The 27,666-nt window shown below is 41.8% G+C and overlaps 1 protein-coding gene across 1 annotated transcript in view; it reads left to right on the plus strand.

Annotated features, from left to right (window-relative positions):
• Positions 1-27,666, plus strand: part of LOC141089389 (uncharacterized) — a 93,396-nt gene that overhangs the window by 16,195 nt on the left and 49,535 nt on the right. The window contains exons 2-6 of the mRNA XM_073575749.1: positions 6,333-6,430; positions 6,731-6,809; positions 18,092-18,206; positions 19,160-19,344; positions 20,390-20,544. Of these exons, the coding sequence (XP_073431850.1) occupies positions 6,342-6,430; positions 6,731-6,809; positions 18,092-18,206; positions 19,160-19,344; positions 20,390-20,544 (623 nt within the window). The 5' untranslated portion in view covers positions 6,333-6,341. The remainder of the gene's footprint in view (positions 1-6,332; positions 6,431-6,730; positions 6,810-18,091; positions 18,207-19,159; positions 19,345-20,389; positions 20,545-27,666) is intronic.

Raw genomic sequence — 27,666 nt, forward strand, 5'->3', positions numbered from 1 at the left:
ATGGGGTGAAGGCAATGATGGGGAGAAGGGAGTGATGGGGTGAAGGCAATGATGGGGAGAAGGGAGTGATGGGGTGAAGGCAATGATGGGGAGAGGGGAGTGATGGGGTGAAGGCAATGATGGGGAGACAGCAGTGATGGGGTGAAGGCAATGATGGGGAGAGGGGAGTGATGGGGTGAAGGCAATGATGGGGAGAAGGGAGTGATGGGGTGAAGGCAATGATGGGGAGAAGGGGGTGATGGAGCACTTAATCAAAACCTATGGTGAGTTGAGTCACATTATAAATGTTATTTAATTATAAGTATGCACTGCTACACTACAACCGTGTCCATAGCCCACGCCCCCTTATGACCAAAGCCCCACCCCTGCCACACCTCCATCCCCGCCCTGCCGGGCCATGGAAGAATGGTCTTGCTTGAAACCGGTCCCTGGTGCAAAAAAGGTTGGGGACCACTGTGCTAGAGAGATCCTTCGTTGCTCCAATCTTGACATCACACTCCCTAGGAGGAAGGTAATGCCACTGTGGCGACCGTACTCCTGGGGGCGCCACAAGTGCACTGATGCCCAGCCACTGCTAGATGATTCTGCTGGTCCATTGACCCAGACCACTACATTCCCATCGCACTCTACACAGCCAGAATCTGACCCTGATGAAACTCAGGTTCCCCTTCCCGCATACTAGACCACCTTACACGGAGACAAAGAAAGGTGCAGATGAAAGTGCAGGTTCCTTAAGCAGGTGGGGGGGGCATACTCATGGGCGACGGCACTGGCACAGGGCCCCTCATAGTACGCAAAAGTGTCTCTGCTGTACTATGAGGGGCCCTGTGCCAGTGCCGTCGCCAACTAGTGGGCCCCCCCTGCTTGCTCAGGATCACAGCACTTGCAAAGTTGAAATACCTCTCCCTGCTCCACCGCCGTGACGTCTTCCGCGTTTCCTGACAGTGATATTCTGGTCAGAGAGCGCGATGACATCACATCACATCACGCCCTCTGCCTAAACAGTCCAAGTGCAGAGAGATGGAAGATGGGGACGACGAGGAGTACAGGGATTCCCTAGCGAGGAGACTTATTTAATTGTTTTAAAGGTTGGGAGCAATTTTTGGGGAGCACTATACTCTGGAGAATGATATATGGGGCCCACCATACACTGGAGCATTCCAAAGGTGGACATCAGACTCTGGAGCAGCGTTTACAGGGCCCATTATACACTGGAGCATTAGAAATGGGGCCTATTATATATGGAGCATTATTTGGGCCCATAAGACACTGGAGCATCATCCATGGGGCCCATCATATACTGGAGCATTGTAAATGGGGCAGATTATATATGGAGCATTATTTGGACCAATCGTACACTAGAACATCATCCGTGAGGCCCATCATATGCTGGAGCTTTCCAAATAGGGGACATCAGACACTGGAGCAGCATTTACAGGGCCCATTATACACTGGAGCATTAGAAATGGGGCCCATTATATATGGAACATTATTTGGGCCCATAAGACAGTGGAGCTTCATCCATGGGGACCAACATATACTGTAGCATTATGTGGAGCTCATCATATACTGTATCGAACATTATATGGGACCAATGATTCTGTATGGAGAAATATACACTCACTGGCCACTTTATTAGGTACACCTGTCCAACTGTGTGTTAAGACTTAATTTCTAATCAGCCAATCACATGGCGGCAACTCAGTGCATTTAGGCATGTAGACATGGTCAAGACAATCTCCTGCAGTTCAAACCGAGCATCAGTATGGGGAAGAAAGGTGATTTGAGTGCCTTTGAACGTGGCATGATTGTTGGTGCCAGAAGGGCTGGTCTGAGTATTTCAGAAACTGCTGATCTACTGGGATTTTCACGCACAACCATCTCTAGGGTTTACAGAGAATGGTCCGAAAAAGAAAAAAAATCCAGTGAGCGGCAGTTCTGTGGCCGGAAATGCCTTGTTGATGCCAGAGGTCAGAGGAGAATGGGCAGACTGGTTCGAGCTGATAGAAAGGCAACAGTGACTCAAATTGCCACCCGTTACAACCAAGGTAGGCAGAAGAGCATCTCTGAACGCACAGTGCGTCGAACTTTGAGGCAGATGGGCTACAGCAGCAGAAGACCACACCGGGTACCACTCCTCTCAGCTAAGAACAGGAAACTGAGGCTACAATTTGCACAAGCTCATCGAAATTGGACAGTAGAAGATTGGAAAAACGTTGCCTGGTCTGATGAGTCTCGATTTCTGCTGCGACATTCGGATGGTAGGGTCAGAATTTGGCGTAAACAACATGAAAGCATGGATCCATCCTGCCTTGTATCAACGGTTCAGGCTGGTGGTGGTGGTGTCATGGTGTGGGGAATTTTTTCTTGGCAATCTTTGGGCCCCTTGGTACCAATTGAGCATCGTTGCAACGCCACAGCCTACCTGAGTATTGTTGCTGACCATGTCCATCCCTTTATGACCACAATGTACCCAACATCTGATGGCTACTTTCAGCAGGATAATGCGCCATGTCATAAAGCTCGAATCATCTCAGATTGGTTTCTTGAACATGACAATGAGTTCACTGTACTCAAATGGCCTCCTCAGTCACCAGATCTCAATCCAATAGAGCATCTTTGGGATGTGGTGGAACGGGAGATTCGCATCAGGGATGTGCAGCCGACAAATCTGCGCCAACTGTGTGATGCCATCATGTCAATATGGTCCAAAATCTCTGAGGAATGCTTCCAGCACCTTGTTGAATCTCTGCCACGAAGAATTGAGGCAGTTCTGAAGGCAAAAGGGGGTCCAACCCGTTACTAGCATGGTGTACCTAATAAAGTGGCCAGTGAGTGTATAGGCCTCATTACTCTGTATGGCGCACTATGCGGTGGCCATAATACTGTATGGAGTAATATACTGTCCGTTTTTAGAGCTATTGGAGAATTTAAAATGGATATCAAGTCATGTGATGTAAGAAGTGAAGTATTTTTCATTGTACTATACCGCTATTTCTCTGCCGTATCAGAGGATCATGAATTGTGGCATGTGTTAAAGGAGCCCAGTGACACTCTTTGGCCCCGGGCCCACGAAAATCTGGAGCCAGCCCTACCCCCCCCCACAACTTTAGCCAAATAACCCCCTGTTTTCAATGCCTAACTATTATTATAAAGTAAATTAAGGTTGACAAGCTTAAGTAATAAGAATTGATGTTTTTGGCATTAAAATGGGCACTGTGGGTGTGTTTCCTGTCCGCCACTCACTGCTGACTTTTCTTCCCCATTGACTTGCATTGGGTTTCGTGCTTCAGTCGGCCTTCGACTTTTCACGATAATCGGCCGATTGCGTTCGACCCGACTTTTGTGAAACCCGACTTGACCCGAAAAAAGGCAAAGTTGCTCATCTCTAATGCTGATTAAATTATTATGAACTTGTTTTCTTTGCATTATTTGAGGTCTGAAAGCACTGATACATATTATTTAATTTTGACCACTTCTCATTTTCAGACAAAAAATACAAAAATTATTGCTTGGAAATTTAGAGACATGTTGTCAGTAGTTTCTAGAATAAAGGAACAATTTATATTTTACTCAAAAATATACCGGTAAAGAGATAAATCTGACAAACTGAACATTTGGAAATGGTCTTATAATTTTTGCCGGGTTGGGACCATCAGTTGTGTTGTGCAGAAGTCTGGTGGATACACAGCTGATAGTCCTTCTGAATAGACTGTTAGAATTTGTATTATGGCAAGAAAAAAGCAGCTAAGTAAAGAAAAACGAGTGGCCATCATTAAAGAAATGAAGGTCAGTCAGTCCGAAAAATTGGGAAAACTTTGAAATTGTTCCCAAGTGCAGTGGCAAAAAACATCAAGCGCTACAAAGAAACTGGCTCACATGAGGACCACCCCAGGAAAGGAAGACCAAGAGTCACCTCTGCTGCGGAGGATAAGTTCATCCGAGTCACCAGCCTCAGAAATCGCAGGTTAACAGCAGCTCAGATTAGAGACCAGGTCAATGCCACACAGAGTTCTAGCAGCAGACACATCTCTACAACAATTGTTAAGAGGAAACTTTGTGCAGCAGGCCTTCATGGTAAAATAGCTGCTAGGAAACCACTGCTAAGGACAGGCAACAAGCAGAAGAGACTTGTTTGGGCTAAAGAACACAATGAATGGACATTAGACCAGTGGAAATCTGTGCTTTGGTCTCATGAGTCCAAATTTGAGATCTTTGGTTCCAACCACCGTGTCTTTGTGCGACGCAGAAAAGGTGAACAGATGGAGTCTACATGCCTGGTTCCCACCGTGAAGCATGGAGGAGGAGGTGTGATGGTGTGGGGGTGCTTTGGTGGTGAAACTGTTGGGGATTTATTCAAAATTGAAGGCATACTGAACCAGCATGGCTACCACAGCATCTTGCAGCGGCATGCTATTCCATCTGGTTTTCGTTTAGTTGGACCATCATTTATTTTTCAACAGGACAATGACCCCAAACACACCTCCAGGCTGTGTAAGGGCTATTTGACCAAGAAGGAGAGTGATGTGGTGCTACGCCAGATGACCTGGCCTTCACAGTCACCAGACCTGAACCCAATTTAGATGATTTGGGGTGAGCTGGACCGCAGAGTGAAGGCAGAAGGGCCAACAAGTGCTAAGCATCTCTGGGAACTCCTTCAAGACTGTTGGAAGACCATTTCCGGTGACTACCTCTTGAAGCTCATCAAGAGAATGCCAAGAGTGTGCAAAACAGTAATCAAAGCAAAGGGTGGCTACTTTGAAGAACCTAGAATATAAGACATATTTTTAGTTGTTTCACACTTTTTTGTTAATTATATAATTCCACATGTGTTAATTCATAGTTTTGATGCCTTCAGAGTGAATCTACAATTTCCATTGTAGATATGGTCTGTACTATATATATATATATATATATATATACATAGATAGATAGATAATTTAAATCTATATTTATGTATATAAAGAAAACACTCTGGCCTTAAAACTAGATGAGAGGTGCCACCCTACAGGTTGCGACTGAACATTTAGGTTATACAGAAATTAAAAAGCATAGGCTCATGTGTACAGAGACAGAATACTCCTGTGTGAGACAAAGTGACAGCCCTACTCTTATTGCAGAGTGAGTACAGGTTTCCTAAGTACAACAGACATAAGTGGGATCACATCTCGCACACTGAGAAATCTAAGTTGCTGTGGTGGTGGGTGCTCTTTCCTTTGAGTGTTGCTGCCTTCTTATGAGTGATCATCATCGTACAGGGAGAAGTACACACCCCCAGTGAAAGCTGTCTGATAGCATTCACCTTAAAAGTTAACTCATTAGGTACAAATACTTTGAATGCTAATATCTTCGCAACAGAGAGGTGAAGTAAAAAAAAAAGTTTAATTCCACTCTGTAGTCACTATTACACTCTGTGTCCCGTTCAACATGAAAAATGTGGTGACAGGTCATCTTTAAAAAAGGCTGCCATACAATAGCTCAACAAGAATTGAAGTAGGCACAATAAGCAATTAAGTTATATGAGCACCCTCTACTGGAGACCAAATAAAATAAAGTCAGTAGGTCAAAACTAGTGAAACAACAGAGAAAGAAAATAACTACACTAAACTAATAAAATTTGATGGAAAAATTACAGGACGGTTTATCAGTAACACAGAGACTGAAAACAGCTGTTAGGCCACGGGCACACGTTGAGTATTTGCCGAGTTTTTTGTAAGCCAAAACCATTAAAAGGTAAAAATTACAGAAGTGATGATGTGTTGCTTTTACACTTTTTTCCTCTCCTGGTTGTTTATTTACAAATACTGAGATAAAAACCTGACCAAATACTTAACGTGTGAACGTGGCCTTAGGTATATAAATCCACAATGTGTCCCAATTAATAATAATAATAATTTTTTATTCCTATAGCACCAACATATTCCTCAGCAATGTTGTCCTCTACTTTTTCATTGATGGCCTAGCCTTAGGATAGGTCATCAATGTCTGATCGGCCGGGGTCCGACACCTGGCACCCCCGCCAATCAGCTGTTATTACCATCTTCATCCTTCTCCTTCATCAGTCTGACAGCTTTATACTGTATCAGCACAAGGAGACTGACTGCAAAGAATAAGAAAGCAAATAAACATTGGGAAGAATGAATCTAGAGAAAACTCCACATTGTGCTCAGTGAGCTGAGGATGTATTTCGTCACTCATCACAGCTCTGCTCCCGGCTGACTGAGGTGTGCGTGAAAATGCTCTTCTGTCAGTTAAAGCATGCACATATTTATATACGGTGTGCATATATACACCTGTTTAAGCACTTATTCATGCTTTTTTTATTGTTTTAGAAAGAAAACATGGAGTCTACAAGTTTTGAAGTGGAAGGAGAATATATTAGGAACCTGCAACAACAGATATACTTTCTTGAACTTGAGGCTAACTTCCTATATCCTTTAGTGGCGAATTGTTGGAAGAGTGCATACAGTACAATAGCGTTATCTGAATGACATGGCTATACAGTACCTAAAATTGTAATAGATTCAATATTGCGTTATGCCATTCAGTATATCATAATTCAATTAAGACACTCAAATATTGGAGATTTGGTTTATTAATTTATTTTAGACCTGGTTTTTGCCAGAGTAAAAATAATATCTAGAATAAAATATAACTGTCTGCTGGTTTTACCATATAACAGAGCTTATTCACATGATCGTTACATAGATCCTTAATTGCAGATCCTTACTCGTGAGCAGACTAAAAAGGCTACAGACCTTCAGCCCCAGCTCACACTAAAAGCGGATCATCTGTACAGGAAGCTCCAGGTAAGAGACCAATTATTATCTCCTAAATTGACCAAATACTAATTGGTGAATCTACAGACACCATATAATATTTACAATACCATCCCAGGGTGTCAACCTATGGGGCATGTATAGGTGAAACCAGAAGTTTACATACACTATCCAAAAAGACAATTATGCATGTTTTTCTTAATATCTGAAATGAAATAAGAATAAATCTTTCCGTTTTAGGTCAATTAGGATTACCATAATTATTAATATTTGCCAAATTCCAAAATAATGAGAGAGAGAGAATGTTTTAAGGCATTTTCATTACGTACTGCAAAGTCAAAAGTGTACATACTCTAAGATTACTATGCCTTTAAACAATTACTGACTACCCGTATGATGATGTCATGTGTTTGGAAGCTTCTGATGTATTTTAATACACACCTGAAACACATTGCTTCTTTGTGTAGCATCATGCAAAATTCTAAAGAAATCAGCCAAGCTATCAGGAATAGAATTGTGGATGTACTTGCTTTGGTCCGACATGTGCATATCAACCTAAGGTCAAAATCAAAAGACCTTGTGAAGATGATGGCGGAAGCTGGTAAGATTGTGTCAATATTCTCAGTGAAACAAGTACTGTATCAGCATGGGCTGAAAGGCCACTCTGCCAGGAAGAAGCCGTTACTCCAAAAGAAACATAAAAAAGCCAGATTAATATTTGCATAGGCACACAGGAACAAATACCTTAATTTTTGGAGACATGTCCTGTGGTCTGATAAAACTAAAATTTTACTTTTTGGCCATATTGAAAACCGTTATGGTTGGAGGAAAAAGGGAGAAGCTTGGAATCCTAAGAACACCATCCCAACTGTGAAGCACAGGGGTGGCAGCATCATGTTTTTGGGTTCTTTTGCTGCAGGAGGGACTGGTACATTTCACAAAAAAGATGGCATCATGAGAAAAAAAGATGTGGCAATACTGAAGCAGGATCTCAAAACATCAGCCAGGAAGTTAAAGCTTGGGCGGAAATGAGTCTTCCAAATAGACAATGACCCTAAGCATACTGCCAAAATGGTAACAAAATGTCTTAAGGATAACAAAGTCAATGTTTTAGAGCGGCCATCACAAAGCCCTGACCTCATCCCTATTGAAAATTTATGGGCAAAGCTGTAAAGACAGGTGCGAGCAAGGCGACCTACAAACCTGGATCAGTTACACCATTTTTGTCAGGAGCATTGGGCCCAGAGTCTGACCAACTATTGTGAAACTTGTGGAAGGATATCCCAAACGTTTGACCCAAGTCATTCAGTTTAAGGGCAAAGGTGCTAAATACTAAAGAAATGTACAGTGAGGGAAATAAGTATTAGATCCCTTGCTGATTTTGTAAGTTTGCCCACTGACAAAGACATGAACAGTCTATAATTTTAAGGGTAGGTTAATGTTAACATTGAGAGATAGAATATCAAAGATAAAATCCAGAAAATCACATTGTATAAATTATATAAATTTATTTGCATTTTGCAGTGAGAAATACCGTATATTTCTGAATATAAGATGCACTTTTCCCCAAAAAATTTGGGAGGAAAATGGGGGGTGCATCTTATAGTCGGAATGCGGGCTTACTGGGGGGGTTGCGGCAGTGATGTAGCAGCGTCCCTTCCTTAGGGAACCATCAGCTGCAGGCATGTGGTGATGCTGCAGCTCGGTGTCGACAGTGAGCATTGTGGAGTGCATCATTGGTTTCCCTGCGGCCGTCGTCTTGAAGCCGTGGGCCGCCGGAGGCGGTGCATGAGCGGATTGAGATCTCGGCTGGGCCTCTTGCTCTCCATTTTCCTGAGGCTGTGGGCTTCAGGAAAATGGCTGTCAGAGGCCGCGCATGTGCAGATTGAGATCTCTGTGGTTCTCGGCTTCAGGAAAATGGCCACCGAGAGACCAATGAGCAATGATGCACTCGGCTCTGCTCACCATGGACACCGGGCCGCAGCATCGCCAGATTTATGCCGCCGGCATCCTGAGGAAGGGACCGTGCTCCATGCAACGCACTCTGCTCTGCCTCATTGCCGACACTGGACCCGCAGCATCCCACTGCTGGGATACCCCATGACTGCAGCATTGCCCCACTTCAGCAGCCGCCAGCTTCCTGAGGAAGGGACCATGCCTCCTGTGACCCCGCTCTACCACTGCCGGTCCTCAGGTAAGATACTTTAAATTCGGACGATAAGACGGACCCCCATCTTATAAAAATCTTTTTTTTGCTATTTTCCACCCCAAAATTTGGGGTACATCTTATAGTCCGGTGCGTCTTATAGTCCAAAAAATACAGTAAGTGTTTCATCTCTCTGGCAAACGACTTAATACTTGATGGCAAAACCCTTGTTGGCAAGCACAGCAAGTCAGACGTTTTTTGTAGTTGATAATGAGGTTTGTGCACATGTCAGGAAGAATTTTGGTCCACTCCTCTTTGCAGACCATCTCTAAATCATTAAGATTTTGAGACTGTCGCTTGGCAACTCAGAGCTTCATCTCCCTCCATAAGTTTTCTATTGGTTTAAACTTTTGACTTTGCAGTAAGTAATAAAAATGCCTAAAAACATTCTCTCTCTCTCTCTCTCTCTTATTATTCTGGCATTTGGTAAATATTAATAATTAAGGTAATCCTAATTGGCCTAAAACAGGAAAGGTATATTGTGATTTCATGTCAGATATTGAGAAAACATGTATATGTGTCTTTTTATATAGTGTATGTAAACTTCTGGTTTGAACTGTAGCCCATGGAATGCACACCATATCTGAGGGCATACTTGCATTGTCCTCATACTGCAGTATAGCGTTTGATATTTAATATTTACGTTGTGCTACCTACCTGCACACCATCCACTAAAAAGCCGTAATGCAGAGCACTGCAATGTTGTCCTGCTGAAATTAATAAGAAAGCACTGCAGTAGCCTGCATCATCACTACTAAGTGATGACACGATGGGAGCATTAAAGGGAATCTGTCACCCCTTTTTTGAGATATCATATAATGATATCATTCAGTTGTGTGTCACATAAGGATTCTCTTAGTACTTTTGCTTCCCCCTGACCCCGCACCTTTCATGCATAAATACCTTGTTTATATCGGTTCAGATGTATGTAAACTGCCGCTGTCCGGTCCGATGGGCGGGGCTTATTCAACTGCTGCCCCTCCCTGTCTTGCTCTACACAAGAAGAAATGCATAGAGCAAGACAGGGAGGGAGGAGCAGGTGAATAAGCCCCGCCCATCGGACCGGACCGTGGCAGTTTACATGCATCTGAACCGATATAAACAAGGTATTTATGCATGAAAGGTGCGGGATCAGGGGGAAGCAAAAGTACTAAGAGAATCCTTATGTGACACACAATTGAATGATTTCATTATATGATATCTCAAAAAAGGGGTGACAGATTCCCTTTAAGGATATTGCAATATTCACCCAAGCACCATGGCTTTCTCAAACCACTCATTGGTAGTGGTGTTAAGAGATAAAGAGCTTGTATCACACATTTATGACATAAGCACAAGGAGCCCATATAAAGCACTCTCTATGTTTTTATACTTTCATTGCTTTGACATCATAACTTTTACAAACTTCTATGACAGGTACAAGATTACACATACAGTGACATGTGAAACTTTGGACACCCCTTGTCAAAATTACTGTTATTGGGAACAGTTAAACAAGTTGAAGATTAAATCATCTCTAAAAGTTAAAGATGAAACATTTCCTTTATATTTGAGACAAAAAAGCGTATTTTCATCTTTTACATTAAAAAATTACAAAAAGGAAAATGGGTCAATGCAAAAATTTGGGCACCTTTGGAGATTTGTGTACTCAGATAACTTTGACCAAGGTTTCAGACCTTAATTAGCCTGACCTTCAGAAAGATTTAGTAGACTCTGGAGTTGTGGTACATTGTTCTACGTACTGTTCAGAGGCACCTGCACAAATATGATCTTCTTGGAAGAGAGTCATCAGAAGAAAACCTCTCATCTGTCCTAACCATAAAATTCAGCCTCATAAGTTTGCAAAAAAAATCTAAACAAGCTTGATGCTGTTTGGAAATACATCCTGTGAACCAATGAGGTTAAAATAAAATTGTTTGGCCACAATGATCAAAGATACTTTATGTGTGGATAAAAAGGGCACAGAGTTTCAGGAAAGCAACACCTTGCTAACCATTAAAGGGAATCTGTCCCCACTTTTTTCACATATCAAGTAAAAATATGATTGAATTCAGTGTCAACTATGCATTATACCGGTATTTTTTATACCCCTTGACTCCCCACTTTTGATCAATAAATACCTTTTATATTCCACCCGCGATGTATGTAAATCTCCTTGGCCCGGTCCGATGGGCGGAGCATATTGTTCCTCTCTCCCCCCCTCCTGGTTTGCTCTACGCAATTATTTGGTGTAATTCCTGCGTTCATGTAGATTTAGCTCGCGTGCGCATTTAAATGTCCTCCCGTGCGTTCTCAGCATGCTTTGACCAAATGTGGGCAAAGCATAAAATCATTATTGCGCATGCGTCAACATATGCCATTACGTTCTATGGCCCGGAAGTATCGCAATACTTCTGGGCCATAGAACGTAATGGCGTATGCCGGCGCAATGGGAAGAGAGTGGGTAAGTGCTGGAATTGGCGCATCTTACAAATGCGCCTTTTCTGGGGTGGCTGGGGGCAGATTTGTTTAGACAGGGGTGGCCCAAAAACAATGGTCCCTCTCTAGGCTATTAATTTCTGCCCTCAGTCACTGGCTTGCCCTCTCTGGTGGAGAAATTTGGGCGGGAGTCCACGCCAGTTTTTTCCGTGAATTAATCCATTAATTAATGTTAAATCCTTTAATTTAACACCTACAGCTCCAAAATTTTACACACACTCTACTAACATTATTAGTGAGGGACATATAAAAAATAATGGATATGCAATGGTTTACTGTATGTAAACCATGTCTCATATCTAGGGATGGGCGAATCTACTCGTTAGGACTCGTTACTCTGCGAGTAGTAGGGGACTCGCAGGAGTCGGTACTCTGCGAGTTTCCAAGCGATTACTCGCACAGTAACGAGTCCAATGCAAATAAGGCTAAGTGCACACGTACCGGAACTCTCGCGGAAATTACCGCGAGAATTCCGGAATTCCATTCCGTGGGAAAATCGCATTTTAAATTCCCGCGATTTTCCCGTGGAAAACTAGCGATTTGCAAGCGTAATTAGCTTGCAAAATGCTAGCGTTTTCCAAGCGATCTGTAGCATCGCTTGGAGAACTGATTGACAGGTTGGTCACACTCGTCAAACATAGTGTTTGACAAGTGTGACCATCTTTTTACTACTGAGGCCGCCTATGCGGCTTCAGTAGTAAAAGATAGAATTTTAAAAAAAAAATAAAAAATGGTGTTATTCTTACCCTCCGACGTCCCGCGCAGCCTTCCCGCCTCTCCACGCATCCGTTCCCAGTAATCCTTTGCGAAAATGCCCGCGATGACGTCCGTTCTCGCGGGATCGCGATGTCTCGCGGTAATTCGCAATGACGTCGCGCGAATGACCGCGAGACTTCGCGATCCCGCGAGAACGGACGCCATCGCGGGCATTTTCGCAAAGGACTACTGGGAACGGATGCGTGGAGAGGCGGGAAGGCTGCGCGGGACGTCGGAGGGTGAGAATAACAATATTTTTTATTTTTAAATTCTATTTTTTACAGGGATATGGTACCCAAAGCCCGGAGGACAGTCTCCTCTCCTCCGGACCGTGGGTACCATCCGCAATTGTTCTGCTTACTTTCCACATGGTGTGCACAGCCACATGCGGGAAGTAAGCGGAACAAAAAAAATGGCAGCACAGGAATCGCTGCAATACTCGCATCCCCATTCATTAACATTGGACTCGCTAGACTCGCAACGAGTAGCGAGTTTCCGAGTCGGACTCGTTAGAGTCTAGCGATTCCGAGTATTTCAGGATTCGCCCATCCCTACTCATATCCTGTCGGGTTCTGTAATGATTTTACAGATCCCGACAATTGATTTTTCACCTATTCTGCTAACTATATCTCTATGAAATATATCTAATATATAAAGCTCAATGTGTGTATGTATGTATGTGTGTGTGTATGTCCGGGATTGGCATCCGCACCGTCGCAGCTACAACCACAAAATTTGGCCCAGTCACACGTCTGAACCCCGAGAGTGTCCTAAGCTATGTTGTGAGGCGAAATTTTAACTCTGCGCGTTCCAATTCACCAAACAATTTTGCCCCTATCTACATAATGGGGAAAAAGTGTGTGTGTATCAAGCCCCGCCCCTCATTATGTTGTCATAATGGTTGCCATGGCAACGCTGATGTCATCATAGGTTGCAAGCCCCTCTGCTCATTATGATGTCATAATGGTTGACTATGGGATGGAGGATGTGTGATGGGTATATGGGCACTAGACTATGGGATGGAGGATATGTATGACGGGTATATGGGCACGGGACTATGGGATGGAGGATGTGTGATGGGTATATGGGCACTGGACTATGGGATGGAGGATATGTATGATGGGTATATGGGCACGGGACTATGGGATGGCAGATATGTATGATGAGTATATGGGCACGGGACTATGGGATGGAGGATATGTATGATGGGTATATGGGCATGAGACTATGGGATGGCGGATATGTATGATGGGTATATGGGCACGGGACTTTGGGATGGTGGATATGTATGATGGATATATGGGCATGAGACTATGAGATGAAGGATGTGTGATGGGTATATGGGCACTCGACTATGGGATGGCGAATATGTATGATGGGTATATGGGCATGGGACTATGGGATGGAGAATATGTATGATGGGTATATGGGCACTCGACTATGGGATGGAGGATATGTATGATGGGTATATGGGCACGGGCCTATGGGATTGTGGATATGTATGATGGGTATATGGGCACGGGACTATGGGATGGAGGATAATTATAATTTGCTATAACTAACCACAGTTAGTTACTATGCCCGGGCAGCGCCGGGCTCTTCAGCTAGTATATATATATATATATATATATATATATATATATATATATACATTATATATATATGTGTGTACAATGTGTATACATGTATTCTGTCTAATCTATTTTAACATGTCAGTGTGATTTTACAGTATAGCACACTGAATTGCTGGCTTTTCTAAAGGACACCGGTGCGTATTTCTCGCAAGTCACACGCATGGTCCATGTGTAATCCGTTTTTTTCTCGCACCCATAGACTTGTATTGGTGAGTCTTGGCCGAGATATTTGGCTCGCACGTATAAAAAAAGAGAAAAAAACAGATGATGGGAGCTGCCCCATTGATTAACATTGGTCCAAGTGCTATGCAATTTTTTCTATCACATAGCACTTGTCCGTATTTCTCTCTAGTGTGACTCTGGCCTTATACTGAAGCTACAGAAGCAAGGACTGGGGGAAACGATATGAGATGGGTAAGGAATTGGCTAAATGACCGGAAACAAAGAGTTGTCATAAATGGTACGTTCTCTAAATGGGATATAGTCAGCAGTGGGAACCGCAGGGATCTGTGCTAGGACCGATTCTTTTTAACCTCTTTATTAATGACCTAGTGGATGGGATTGAGAGTAAAGTGTCAGTCTTTGCTGACGACAACAAACTTTGTAGGATAGTAAAATTTGATCTTGACATTACAATATTGCAAAACGATCTGGATAAGATGTCTGAATGGGCAAACACTTGACAGATGAGATTTAATGTAGATAAGTGTAGAGTAATGCACCTAGGATGGAGTAATCCTATATCTGCATATACAGTAAATGGGATTATACTCAGGACTACAGAACAGAAGGAGGCCTAGGGTATTCTGGTTGCAAGTAAACTGAGCAGTAGTACTCAATGTCAAGCTGCAGCCGCAAAAGCAAACAACACTTTAGGATGTATAGAAAGAGAGATAAAATCCTGCAATCCCAATGTATTATGACCCCTTTATAAATCACTGGTGAGGTCACATTTAGAATATGAGGTCCAGTTTTAGGCTCCACACTTTAAAAAGGATATTCAGAAGTTAGAATCAGTTCAAAGACGTGCAACTAGATTATTACAAGGGATGGAAGGCCTATCATATGATGAATGGTTGGAAAAATTGGGCTTTTTTAGCTTAGAAAAAAGATGCCTCCGAGGAGAACTCATTTACATGTATAAATATATGTGTGGCCAGTACAAAACACTGGCACATGACTTATTCCTTCCAAAGACCATACTAAGGACCAGGGGGCACTCATTACAGATGGAAGAAAGGCGGTTCTGACAGCTAAATAGGAAAGGGTTCTTTACACTTAGAGCAGTCAGACTGTGGAATGCCGACCACAGGAGGTAGTAATGACAGACCTATAACAGCTTTTAAAAAAATAGCTGTATAAAAATTTCCTTGATACACATAACATTGCGGGTTACAAATAAATTAATGACAAAATGTACAATTGGTAGAGAAAGATTGAACTTGATGGACCTAGGTCTTTTTCAACCTACGTAACTTTGAAATTGTAAGTATGCTTTAGGTGATTGATTCCCCCCCTTTTCTTCATTATTGGGCCGTGCCCTCTTTCTTTTCTAAACAAGCCCCTTATACCTTCTAATTTTGCCAAATTTTGTGACTTTTGGCATTCCTACTCCCAGTCCCGGCCAGCTTAACCAAAATGGGCAGACCTTTGCTAAGCCTCCCATCTAATTCATGACAATTTATGCCATTTTAGTGGTGTAAATTTTGCCCTAAATGTACTCCAACCCTTGACTGGAGAAAAATTTCTGGCGGAGGTGCACAACACTTGTAAATTGCACCTAATTATTTAAGTGGACAGTGCCTTGTAATGAATTAAGCATATGTCACTCCAGAGGCCCTGGTCATTAAGACTGGCATGCACAATGCTATTCCTATTGAACCTATTCAATACTCCTATTGAATATTGGCCCTAGTACTATGTGGGGCACTATTACTGTCTTGGGCATCTGTTAAGGACAACGGGATGGCTAAGGATGGAAAATAGATAAGAAAAGCAATAATCCAAAGATTTCTGGGCAGCAAACTCTGCAGGTAAGTTATGATTGGGACGAGTCAAGAAAGGTCAAGGGAGATTGAAGTAAAAAAAGGAAAGTGGATGACTGTAATCAGGGAAGGTGTCATCTCAGAGGCTTTAGATTTTCCTATACTATAGCCTCTTATATACAGTGGGGAAAAAAAGTATTTAGTCAGTCAGCAATAGTGCAAGTTCCACCACTTAAAAAGATGAGAGGCGTCTGTAATTTACATCATAGGTAGACCTCAACTATGGGAGACAAACTGAGAAAAAAAAATCCAGAAAATCACATTGTCTGTTTTTTTTTTCATTTTATTTGCATATTATGGTGGAAAATAAGTATTTGGTCTGAAACAAAATTTCATCTCAATACTTTGTGATATATCCTTTGTTGGCAATGACAGAGGTCAAACGTTTTCTGTACGTCTTCACAAGGTTGCCACACACTGTTGTTGGTATGTTGGCCCATTCCTCCATGCAGATCTCCTCTAGAGCAGTGATGTTTTTGGCTTTTCGCTTGGCAACATGGACTTTCAACTCCCTCCAAAGGTTTTCTATAGGGTTGAGATCTGGAGACTGGCTAGGCCACTCCAGGACCTTGAAATGCTTCTTACGAAGCCACTCCTTCGTTGCCCTGGCGGTGTGCTTTGGATCATTGTCATGTTGAAAGACCCAGCCACGTTTCATCTTCAATGCCCTTGCTGATGGAAGGAGGTTTGCACTCAAAATCTCACGATACATGGCCCCATTCATTCTTTCATGTACCCGGATCAGTCGTCCTGGCCCCTTTGCAGAGAAACAGCCCCAAAGCATGATGTTTCCACCACCATGCTTTACAGTAGGTATGGTGTTTGATGGATGCAACTCAGTATTCTTTTTCCTCCAAACACGACAAGTTGTGTTTCTACCAAACAGTTCCAGTTTGGTTTCATCAGACCATAGGACATTCTCCCAAAACTCCTCTGGATCATCCAAATGCTCTCTAGCAAACTTCAGACGGGCCCGGACATGTACAGGCTTAAGCAGTGGGACACGTCTGGCACTGCAGGATCTGAGTCCATGGTGGCGTAGTGTGTTACTTATGGTAGGCCTTGTTATATTGGTCCCAGCTCTCTGCAGTTCATTCACTAGGTCCCCCCGCGTGGTTCTGGGATTTTTGCTCACCATTCTTGTGATCATTCTGACCCCACGGGGTGGGATTTTGCGTGGAGCACCAGATCGAGGGAGATTATCAGTGGTCTTGTATGTCTTCCATTTTCTAATTATTGCTCCCACAGTTGATTTCTTCACTCCAAGCTGGTTGGCTATTGCAGATTCAGTCTTCCCAGCCTGGTGCAGGGCTACAATTTTGTTTCTGGTGTCCTTTGACAGCTCTTTGGTCTTCACCATAGTGGAGTTTGGAGTCAGACTGTTTGAGAGTGTGCACAGGTGTCTTTTTATACTAATAACAAGTTTAAACAGGTGCCATTACTACAGGTAATGAGTGGAGGAAAGAGGAGACTCTTAAAGAAGAAGTTACAGGTCTGTGAGAGCCAGAAATCTTGATTGCTTGTTTCTGACCAAATACTTATTTTCCACCATAATATGCAAATAAAATGAAAAAAAAAACAGACAATGTGATTTTCTGGATTTTTTTTTCTCAGTTTGTCTCCCATAGTTGAGGTCTACCTATGATGTAAATTACAGACGCCTCTCATCTTTTTAAGTGGTGGAACTTGCACTATTGCTGACTGACTAAATACTTTTTTTCCCCACTGTAGACTGTGTAACACCTGTGTAATACTAAACTCTATATGGCCAGTGTATGGTGGTAATATTGGTCTTTCTATAGTGCACTTTATTCAGGACCAGTGTGGTAATATTATTGAGTCCATTGACTGATGGAGGTACGATTTGCTAACAACAGTTTAATATTCGAACATTACATGGCAGTATTATGTGGCCATTGAGTGGCGGTATTATTTGGTAATTGTATTACATGGTAAATACTGTTCTTTAACGGCTGTACAGTACTGCAGACGGACATTCGCTGTAGGTGTTTGATACAAGGTTGTGTTCTCCCAGATAACAGAGTCATGTCTTCTGCTCAGCCTGCTGTAGAAGGGAATGGAGAAAAAGCAATCTGCACAAAATTCCAAGACCAGGAAAAACCTTTACAAAAATATATTGGGAAAAATCACATATCTACCCCCACAAACTAGTACGTGTTTTGTATTACTCAGGATCTTCGTTCTGAATGTGAAGGTCTGAAGTTGGAAGGGAAGCGCAAAGATGCTCATATGCTCATGGTCCAGCGAGATCAGGAGTCTCTCAGAGGACAGATCAGAGAAGCTGAAGGTTTTATCTACATATAAATTCATCTTTACGCTTTATTTTTCCATTTTAAAGTGCAACCGTGAATGAAAAAGAATTATCCTTAGGAGTATATTCCCGTGTGTAAATTTTGTTGCAGAAAGTTCTGCGTCTGTTACATTCACATTGCTTGTATGCTTGTAGCCAAATCAATAATATTCAAGTGAAGGGAGAAATTTCTGCAACAAATGTAACTCTTTTGAATATACCCTCACAGAGACCCTAAACATTTTTCTTTGACTGGGTTCACACACTGCTAACCTTTGCATGTTTTTTTTGCTATGATTTTCTAAATGGTAATGTTGGAAACTCTCAAAAACACAGCAGTTTATAAAATATATCATTTTAAAATATCAAAGTGTAAGATGCAGCTTGTTTAATTCATCTATGCAGGTACGACTTAAAGGGAATATCCTGGTCACATACCGCTCCTGCCAGCGATTAAGCTGCCACTTCTGACACCACGTTGACAGAGAGATGGCTTTTTTTCCACCCTGCTCTGTCAAAGGGGTGGGACTGTCGACGTCATGCTGTCGTCAGAACGACGTCAGCAGTTCTGCCCTGTCAACGGAGCAGAGAAGAAGCCACTGCTCTGTCATTATGTTGCCAGCAGAGGCAGCTGAATCACCAGCATGATCGGTCTGTGATCGCTCTGTGCTGACGAAGAACAATGCCAGGCACAACAGGCAGGTAGGTAGCAACTACCTGCCTGTTAGTGTTTAGGCACATTGTTTTTGTCCCGGATATCCCCTTTAAGTATTAAATACCTTTTGAGATGTTCGGAGATCACAAATGTCAATAACTCAACCATGATGTTGCATTCTACACTGTAGTGATATGTTGGTATTTCTGCAACGTTGCAGTATTTTTTCTTGTTCCAAAAAAAGTAAAAAAAAAAAGGTATCTCCCTTGCATATTTACTTGTATATTTACTGTAGAGTCCCATTCCAAAGAAAAGCAACAACTCATTGAAGATATTGTTAGACTGAAGAAAGGGAAGGAGCTTACTGACAGAAGGATGTCTCAGAAGGAGATGGAGATACTTCTAAGCAAGCAGGAGTTAGAGCGTCAGATGACCAATGTAACTAACAGTGGGCAAAGAATATCTACTTTTCAGACAAAGGTACAGTATCTAGTAGACATAAAGGTGTAAGTGTGGAAGTCACCTCTTGTCTTGTTTACCGCTCACTGTGTAACAATGGCAACAGTATTATGTCAGGAGAGGTGGGGGCTTTTCCCCTTCAAGTGGCCATAGTCTCCCATTATTTGGGTGACATGGTGTCTGGGAGAATCGGCCATGACTGTAGGCTACTGTCTAGGGCTTTCTAATGAAGAAGGGGCCTGACGTGACACTGGTTATGAGGGTATTTTATGGCTCTGAAAATTAAGAATGACCTTTACATTTATGTCTTGTGTAAAGCTATTATTTATTTACTATCTATATACCCGTTATTTTTGCTCTGTTAGATCTATCTCTAATTTCAGTTATCTCTGACATTGTGCATGGAAATTAGCTGCCGGGGTTTCTTCCCTTTCACAGTAATGTACACACAGAGAAATAGACTCCTGCTCTTTTTTTTCTGTAGCACACAAACAAAAGCAGCAGCATATAGAATATATCATACAGCATCATTGACACGTGTAACTGTGAATCCAGCACTGCAGTGAAAGAATAGTTTTGCTAAAAACTGCAGCATTATCTGGCTGTGTCTGCTTGTCTTACGCTGTGCTGAGTGCTCCTCACTCATCCCCTTACCTTCTCCATAGTGTATAATATGGCTGTATGGAGAGGGGAGCTCAGCTTGTAGTCCCTTTTGCTTTGATTAGTAAGGATTTGGAGCTGACTATGTGCTGAGTTCAGGAGGTGGGAGCAGGAGAGGAAGTGGCTTACTAGCAGAGAAAGAAGACATTTTTCTTTGATCAAATATATTACAAAGTCTCTTTATTTGCTTGTATTAATGATTCATGGAAAGTTGGTTGACAGTGACCATTTAACCTTTTTGTGCATAGAAGAGAACCTGAATCATTGTACTTTATTCTATAAGTCCATAGCTATGCATGTTTTTCCATATGAAGTAATGAGAGCAGCGTCGTGTCTGCTGACATACCAGTACTTTGTCAGTTGTGTATACTTTTGTCAAGTTTGTCATTTTTGCTGTTTTGTACAGCTGAAGCAAAGAATGGAGCAACAAAAAGAGATGGAAAAACAACTGTCACAGAAGAGAATTGAGCTGCTGAAAGTGAATTCAGCCAGGCATGAAATGGAGGAAAAACTGATCAAACACACAACCGTGACTCAGAATCAGCTGACACAAGATTTAAGGTGCACAGATCTGTTTCCTCTGACAGCTCATTAGTACATTGGGGTAAAAGAATGATCTGTCTGAGGCCGGTTTCACACCTCCAACACTTACAGTCCAAGTGAAAATCGACCGCAGGTCTCCTAACATTGCGGTCAACAATCGGATTGCAAATGTCAGCTGCGTGAAACGAGTCTGATTTCTAAAAACCATAGCTAGCATTCAGGACACCTTATTGTGCTGCGGCTCCTAGCCTCAACCCTCCAAATCCAACTCTGACTGCAGTGTCAATATGGTGTTTTCCAATTCCCGAAAGACCTAATTATCAATATTAATGACCTTCCACCACCCTAGGAAAACATGCTACAGTGTTGCCACCTTGCATATATTCTTCATTGTAATATCCATATAGTAGGATAAAAAAGCAGTGTACCAGCTAGTTAATAAGATGAATGCCGAATAGATTAGACCATTGTGCCCACCACATACAGAACTGTTTGTAAAATTCTACACCAGCAAAGGGGTGAATATAATATAATCCCATAAAAGTGCCATAGTAGTAGGCCTCAGATCATAAATGTTCTTCCTGAACTTTTAAAGACGACCTGATTTGGCTTTTATCCTAAGTTATATAGCAAGGCTCATTAAAGGGTTGATATTGACTATTAAGATTACTACTTCCAGTAGGTGGCACTAGAGTTCAAGTCCTTTCATCTGCGAAGAGACAATTTGCATATTTAATTTCCCAGAAGAGCACTGCATGGCCTACAAATCTCCTTACACTGGCATGTCACTCTTCAGGAGCACAGATGTTACTCCTTACACCCCACCAAGACCTACTAGATGAGACATATATAGAACCCTTAAAGGGGTTGCCCCATGAACAAAGTTCATTTTAATCAATAGATTTTGCAGAAATAATGATTTCCACATTTGGATGTGTAAATTATGTGTACTATGTAATGGTTGTTTCTGACCGTGCAGGAACATGGTCTAATCATACCACAGCTCCTGGGCAGGGGAGGAAGCAAAAGGGTATACAGTCAATGCAGCACGGGATCACAAATAATTCTTTCTTTGAGATAAAACATTTTTTCAAAACATGCAGGGAAATGTTTTATCTCACAAAAAGAATCTGCTGTGATCCCATGATGTAATATCTGTATACTCTTTTCCTTCCTCCCCTGTCCAGAAGCTGTAGTATCATCAGACCATGTCCCTGTACGGTCAGACACAGCCATTACACAGTACCAGCCAGGGTAAATATATAAGATTAACTCGGCACAGGAACATTTTATTTACACACATCCAATTGAGGAAATTATTATTCCAAGATGTATTTATTAAAATCAACTTTAATATTTACTTTGTGTGAAAATCAGTTTAAGCCCTTCATGACCTTGGGCGTATCCTTACATCCAGATCGATAAGTACAAAAACCTTGGACGTATGGATACCTCCAGGTGATTGTATACTGGAGCTGTGTGCGTGTGATCACCGCCAGGTATTCAGCGATTCTGACAGCTGACACTCAGCACTCACTGCCAAGAGCAGTTCCTGCACCACTCACATCAGACTAACCCGGTAAATGCTGCGGTCGATATCGATCGCAGCATTTACAAGACAGAAGGAGAGAGCCCGCTCTGCCCTCCTATCGGCACCATGCTCCTGCATTGCTATGCTTTATAACTGCGATCAGAGCGCTGAAAGTCAAAGTCTCATAGTAGAACTAAGTAAAAAAAAGTCTTAAAAAAATAAATCACATAATAGTAAAATATATACAGTGTGTCTGTAAAGTCATGGTGCACTTTTGACCAGTCACTGGAAAGCAACAAAAGACGATAGACATGTGAAATCTGCTCCAGATAAAAGAAAAACTCTCTCCGTTTCATACCTATTCAGTGCAGTTTGATGTGGGCTCCATTTGTTGCCCTACACACATCCAAATGATAGTGAAGTTCTTGCCACACACGGGTAAGGATGTCTGGTGTAACAGAGTGAATAACGTCTGTGATTCTCTGTTTTAAGTGACTAATGTTGTTGATACTTTCAATGTACACATGTTGCTTGACATAACCCCAAAAGTAAAAGTTTAAGGGCGTCAGATCCGGGGATCGTGGTATGTATATATATATTTATATATATATATATATATATATATATTAAAAAGGAAAAAAGTACACATATTTTGTATCGCCACGTCCAGAACAACCTGCCCTGTAAAAATGTCACACTAGTTAACCCCTTCAGTGAACATCGTAAAAAATAAAAAAACAAGGCAAAAAAATGATGCTTCATCATCATCATCATCATCATCATCATCATACAGCAGAACAAAAAGTGGAATAAAATACCATCAAAAATATGAATGTAAATAAAAATGGTATAGCTTGAAACATCAATTCGTCATTTGGTTCATCAGCAGAAAAATAAAAAGTTATAGATCTCAGAATAAAGCAATTAAAAAAAATATGTATTTTCTATAAAATAGTTTTTATTGTGTAAAAAAGCCAAACATAAAAAAAAATAAATGTGATATCACTGCAATCGTACTGATCCGAAGAATAAAGCTGCCATATCATTTTTACCACAAGCGGAATGACATTAAAAAAAACCCCAAAAAGAACAAATTCCTCAATTGCTGGTTTTTGTTCTTGTTCATTCTGCCTCCCAAAATCGGAATAGAAAGTGATCAAAAAATGTCATGTGACCAAACATTGCACCAACAAAACAGCAACTCATCCCACATAAAACAAGCCCTGAAATGACTCTGTCAACAGAAATATGGCACAATTATAGCTATCAAAATATGGCACTACAAAAACTAGTTTTTGCAAAAATAGTTTTTTTTCGTGTGTGATAGCAGCCAAACATAAAAAACTCAAGATAAATCTGGTATTGCACCGATCCAATCAATAAAGTTGTCTAATCACTTATACTGTACAAGGGACTACGTAAAAATAAATAAAAACAATTGTTCAAATTCTGTTGATTTGTTAATTCTGTCTCCTAAAAAATAGAGTAAGGCTCAGCTCACATTTATCCTGCGCTCTACGCTTAGAGTTTACACCAGCATCTCCATGTAAATCTCTGAAATATGTCATTCAGACAGAACCCCCAGCGGAAGATTCTCTATAATAAGGAAGATGGAGGCACTGTGAATGCCGTCTGACCTGTGATTTGGCGGTGTCCCTCTTTTTAGGCGTGCATAAAAGTGTCGTCAGCCACAGTTTTGTACATTTCTGAAAAGAAGGATACTCGTGAACAGAGGCCAGACAGAGTCCAGAGTAACACTGCTGGCTTATTATAGTGAATGGATCACGTCACTCACAGATTTAGATGAAAAAAAACCAATATAAGTGCTCAGGGTAGAGCGCAGGATAAATGTGCTCCCAAATGTTATATTAAATGTTCCTAACAAAAGCTTCCCACTCAGGTCCATCTTCTGTCAATGGAAATATAGAGGGCTTCCAGATTACTGATAGCACAAAGGCTCTGAAAAAGTTAAATCGCTCCTCGCCCCCAAAATAAATTCAACAAAGTCTGCACTCCCAAATCCAAATGCCCCTCTCCATTCTGAGCCCCAGTGTGCCTAAACCACATTTAGTGTCCACATGTTTGGCATTTCTGTAGCTATGACAACCTGCCTAATTTATGGACGTATGTCTCCAGAAGCACAAGCTGAGCACTACAACATTTTTTGGTACTACAATGTACTGGGCACTACAATGGTAGTTTGCAATTTTTACTTAGCAACATACACTGCTGGTTGTTTCTGGAAAACACCCATGGAGTCAAAATTGTCACTACACCTGTACATAAATTCCCAAAGGTGAATAATTTCCAAAATGGGGTCACTTGAGGGATGGATTATTCTGCTCTTCCAGGGCTCTGTATATGGATTCTGCAAGTTATTCTAGGAAAATCTGCGCTCGAGGAGGCAAATAGCGCTCCGTCCCTCCCAAGCCTCGCCGTATGGCTAATGGCTAAGCAGGACTGTATAGCCACATATGGGGTATTTCCACTATTAGCAAAAATTGGTGGACACATTTTGATGCCATTTTTACCCACTTTCCCTTGTGAAAATTTAAAATCTGTGGCTAGGACTAAATTTTGGTGGTAAAAAATTAATTATTTTTTCTTCACTGCCCAATGGTATAAAATTCTGTGACACACCTGTAGTGTTAATGTGATCACTGCACCCCTAGATAAATTCATTGAGAGGTGTAGTTTGTAAAAGGGGTCACTTATGAGGGTTTCTGCTGTTTTGGCACCTCAGACCAGTGGGTCATGGCACCTGCAAACCTTAACAGAAAAATATGCACTATAATATGGCACTCTTTCCCTTCTGAGCTTTGCACTGTGCCTGAAAAATATTTCCAGATTAAATGTAGGGTATTGGCGCAGTCCAGGGAAATTTTTACAACAAACTGACGTCCATTGTTTTTCCATTAGCCCTTATAAAAATTAATAGCTTGGGGGCTAAAACAACATTTTAGTGGTAAAAAAGTAATTATTCTTTCTTCACCTTCAAATAGTATAAAATTCTGTGAGGCACATGTGGTGTCAATATGATCACTGCAGCCCTAGAAGAATTCATTGGGGGGGGTGTAGTTTGGAAAATGAGGTCACATGTGGGAGGTTTCTCCCATTCTGTCACCTCAGGAGCTCTGCAAATGTCACATGGCACTCTCAAAGCATTCCTGCAAAATCTGAACTTCAGTATGATTCAACCACATATAGGATATCGGCGTACTCAGAAGAAATTGCACAACAAATTTTGAGGTTTTTCTCCTGTTATCTTTGTGAAAATGAAAAAATTGGGACTAAAACAACATTTTTCATTTTCACAGATCAACTTTATAAAATTCCGTGAAGCACCTAGGCTTCCAAGGTTCTCACCACACATCTAGATAAATTCATTGGGTCTAGTTTTCAAAAGGGGATCACTTGTAGGAGGGTTTCAGTGTTTAGGCCCATCAGGGGCTCTCCAAACGTGACGTGACATGACGTCCGCAAACCATTTAATCAAAGTCTGCGTTCCAAAATTTCACTCATTCCTTTCTGAGCCCTGCCATACACTCAAACAGTGGTTTCCCCCCACATATGGGATATCTGCATACTTTGGAGAAATTGCACAACAAATTTTGGGTTCCATCTTTTCTTGTTACCTTTTATGAAAATGCAAAATTTGGGGCAAAAAAAACATTTTTGTTGGAAAAGTTTGATTTCTTTAATTGTACGGCTCAATGTTATAAACTTCTGAGAAGCACCTGGGAGTTCAAGGTGCTCACCACACATCTAGATAAGTTTCATGAGGGTCTAGTTTCCAAAATGGCGTCACTAGTGGGGGTTTTCTGATGTTTAGACACATTAGGGGATCTCCAAACACAACACGGCATCTGCTAATTATTCCAGCAAATTTTGTATTCAAAAAGTCGAATGGCAATCTTTTCCTTCCGAGCCCTGCCATATGTCCAAACAGTAGTTTTTCCCCACATATGAGGTATCAATGTACTTAGGAGAAATTGCACAACAAATTGTAAGGTGCAGTTTCTCCTGTTACCCTTGTGAAAAGAAAAAAATTTGGGTTAAAAAACTGATAAGAAAAGAAATACACCGCGCTATACTGGGAACTGAAAAAATAATATAACTGAGTACTTGCTGGTGTGTGAAAAAATCACGTGGTGGTGGATGTATAGCAGTATTCTGAGACTATTCACCATGTCATAGATGTATATTGCCTTGCATTTGGATGCCAAAACTGCTGAGTAGATAATATAGGGTTAAATGGGGGTGAGCCCGTTAGTGTGTTTCAGAGGGAAGAAAAAAAAAAATAAAATAAAATATGAACTAATCTTGATTTACTCACTTAAGGAAATCAGAACCATATAAAATACATGCTGTAAATGTAGCCATTGCCAAGTATTAAGATTGGAATGTTGCAGCCTGTTTCTGATGTAAAAAAATATAATAGTTGAAAAATAAAATGAAACACAAAAAAAAAAAGAGGGGGATAAATAGATGTTTGAGATGATAACTGAATGCTGACCTTACTGCATGCCAATTTCAACAGGCGAGGTCAGAATGATTAATCCTGTGCAAAACAAATGATGGCACAGTTCCTGCAAAGTGAATGAGCGTTAGTGACAGCTTGTGCCCACTAGTGGAACGAGGTGCTTAATTCTGGTGCACTTACTTGCAGGGCCAGTGCTCAGTGAGGCAGGCTTGGGTGCTCAGCGTGGGGGCTGGGGCTGCTGCTGCTAATCCGTATGGATGTGGAGACCGCCGCTGCCTCGCGTTCTCCGGCCGAGAGCAACGCTGAGGGACTCGGCGTGTGATGGGGCAGGGCTAGCGTGACGTCACACTGGGGGTAAGACGGTGGCTCAAAGGCAGCACAATACCGACATGTTTCGAGAGATAGCTACTCTCTTCATCAGACAACCCTGATGAAGAGAGTAGCTATCTCTCGAAACATGTCGGTATTGTGCTGCCTTTGAGCCACCGTCTTACCCCCAGTGTGACGTCACGCTAGCCCTGCCCCATCACACGCCGAGTCCCTCAGCGTTGCTCTCGGCCGGAGCACGCGAGGCAGCGGCGGTCTCCACATCCATACCGATTAGCAGCAGCAGCCCCAGCCCCCACGCTGAGCACCCAAGCCTGCCTCACTGAGCACTGGCCTTGCAAGTAAGTGCACCAGAATCAAGCACCTCGTTCCACTAGTGGGCACAAGCTGTCACTAACGCTCATTCACTTTGCAGGAACTGTGCCATCATTTGTTTTGCACAGGATTAATCATTCTGACCTCGCCTGTTGAAATTGGCATGCAGTAAGGTCAGCATTCAGTTATCATCTCAAACATCTATTTATCCCCCTCTTTTTTTGTGTGTTTCATTTTATTTTTCAACTATTATATTTTTTTACATCAGAAACAGGCTGCAACATTCCAGTCTTAATACTTGGCAATGGCTACATTTACAGCATGTATTTTATATGGTTCTGATTTCCTTAAGTGAGTAAATCAAGATTAGTTCATATTTTATTTTATTTTTTTTTTTTTTATATTTTTTCCCTCTGAAACACACTAACGGGCTCACCCCCATGTAACCCTATATTATCTACTCAGCAGTTTTGGCATCCAAATG

Source organism: Dendrobates tinctorius, unplaced genomic scaffold (genome assembly GCF_039654945.1).
Source record: "Dendrobates tinctorius isolate UK_male_01 unplaced genomic scaffold, ASM3965494v1 ptg000046l, whole genome shotgun sequence".
Taxonomy (NCBI): Eukaryota; Metazoa; Chordata; class Amphibia; order Anura; family Dendrobatidae; genus Dendrobates; species Dendrobates tinctorius.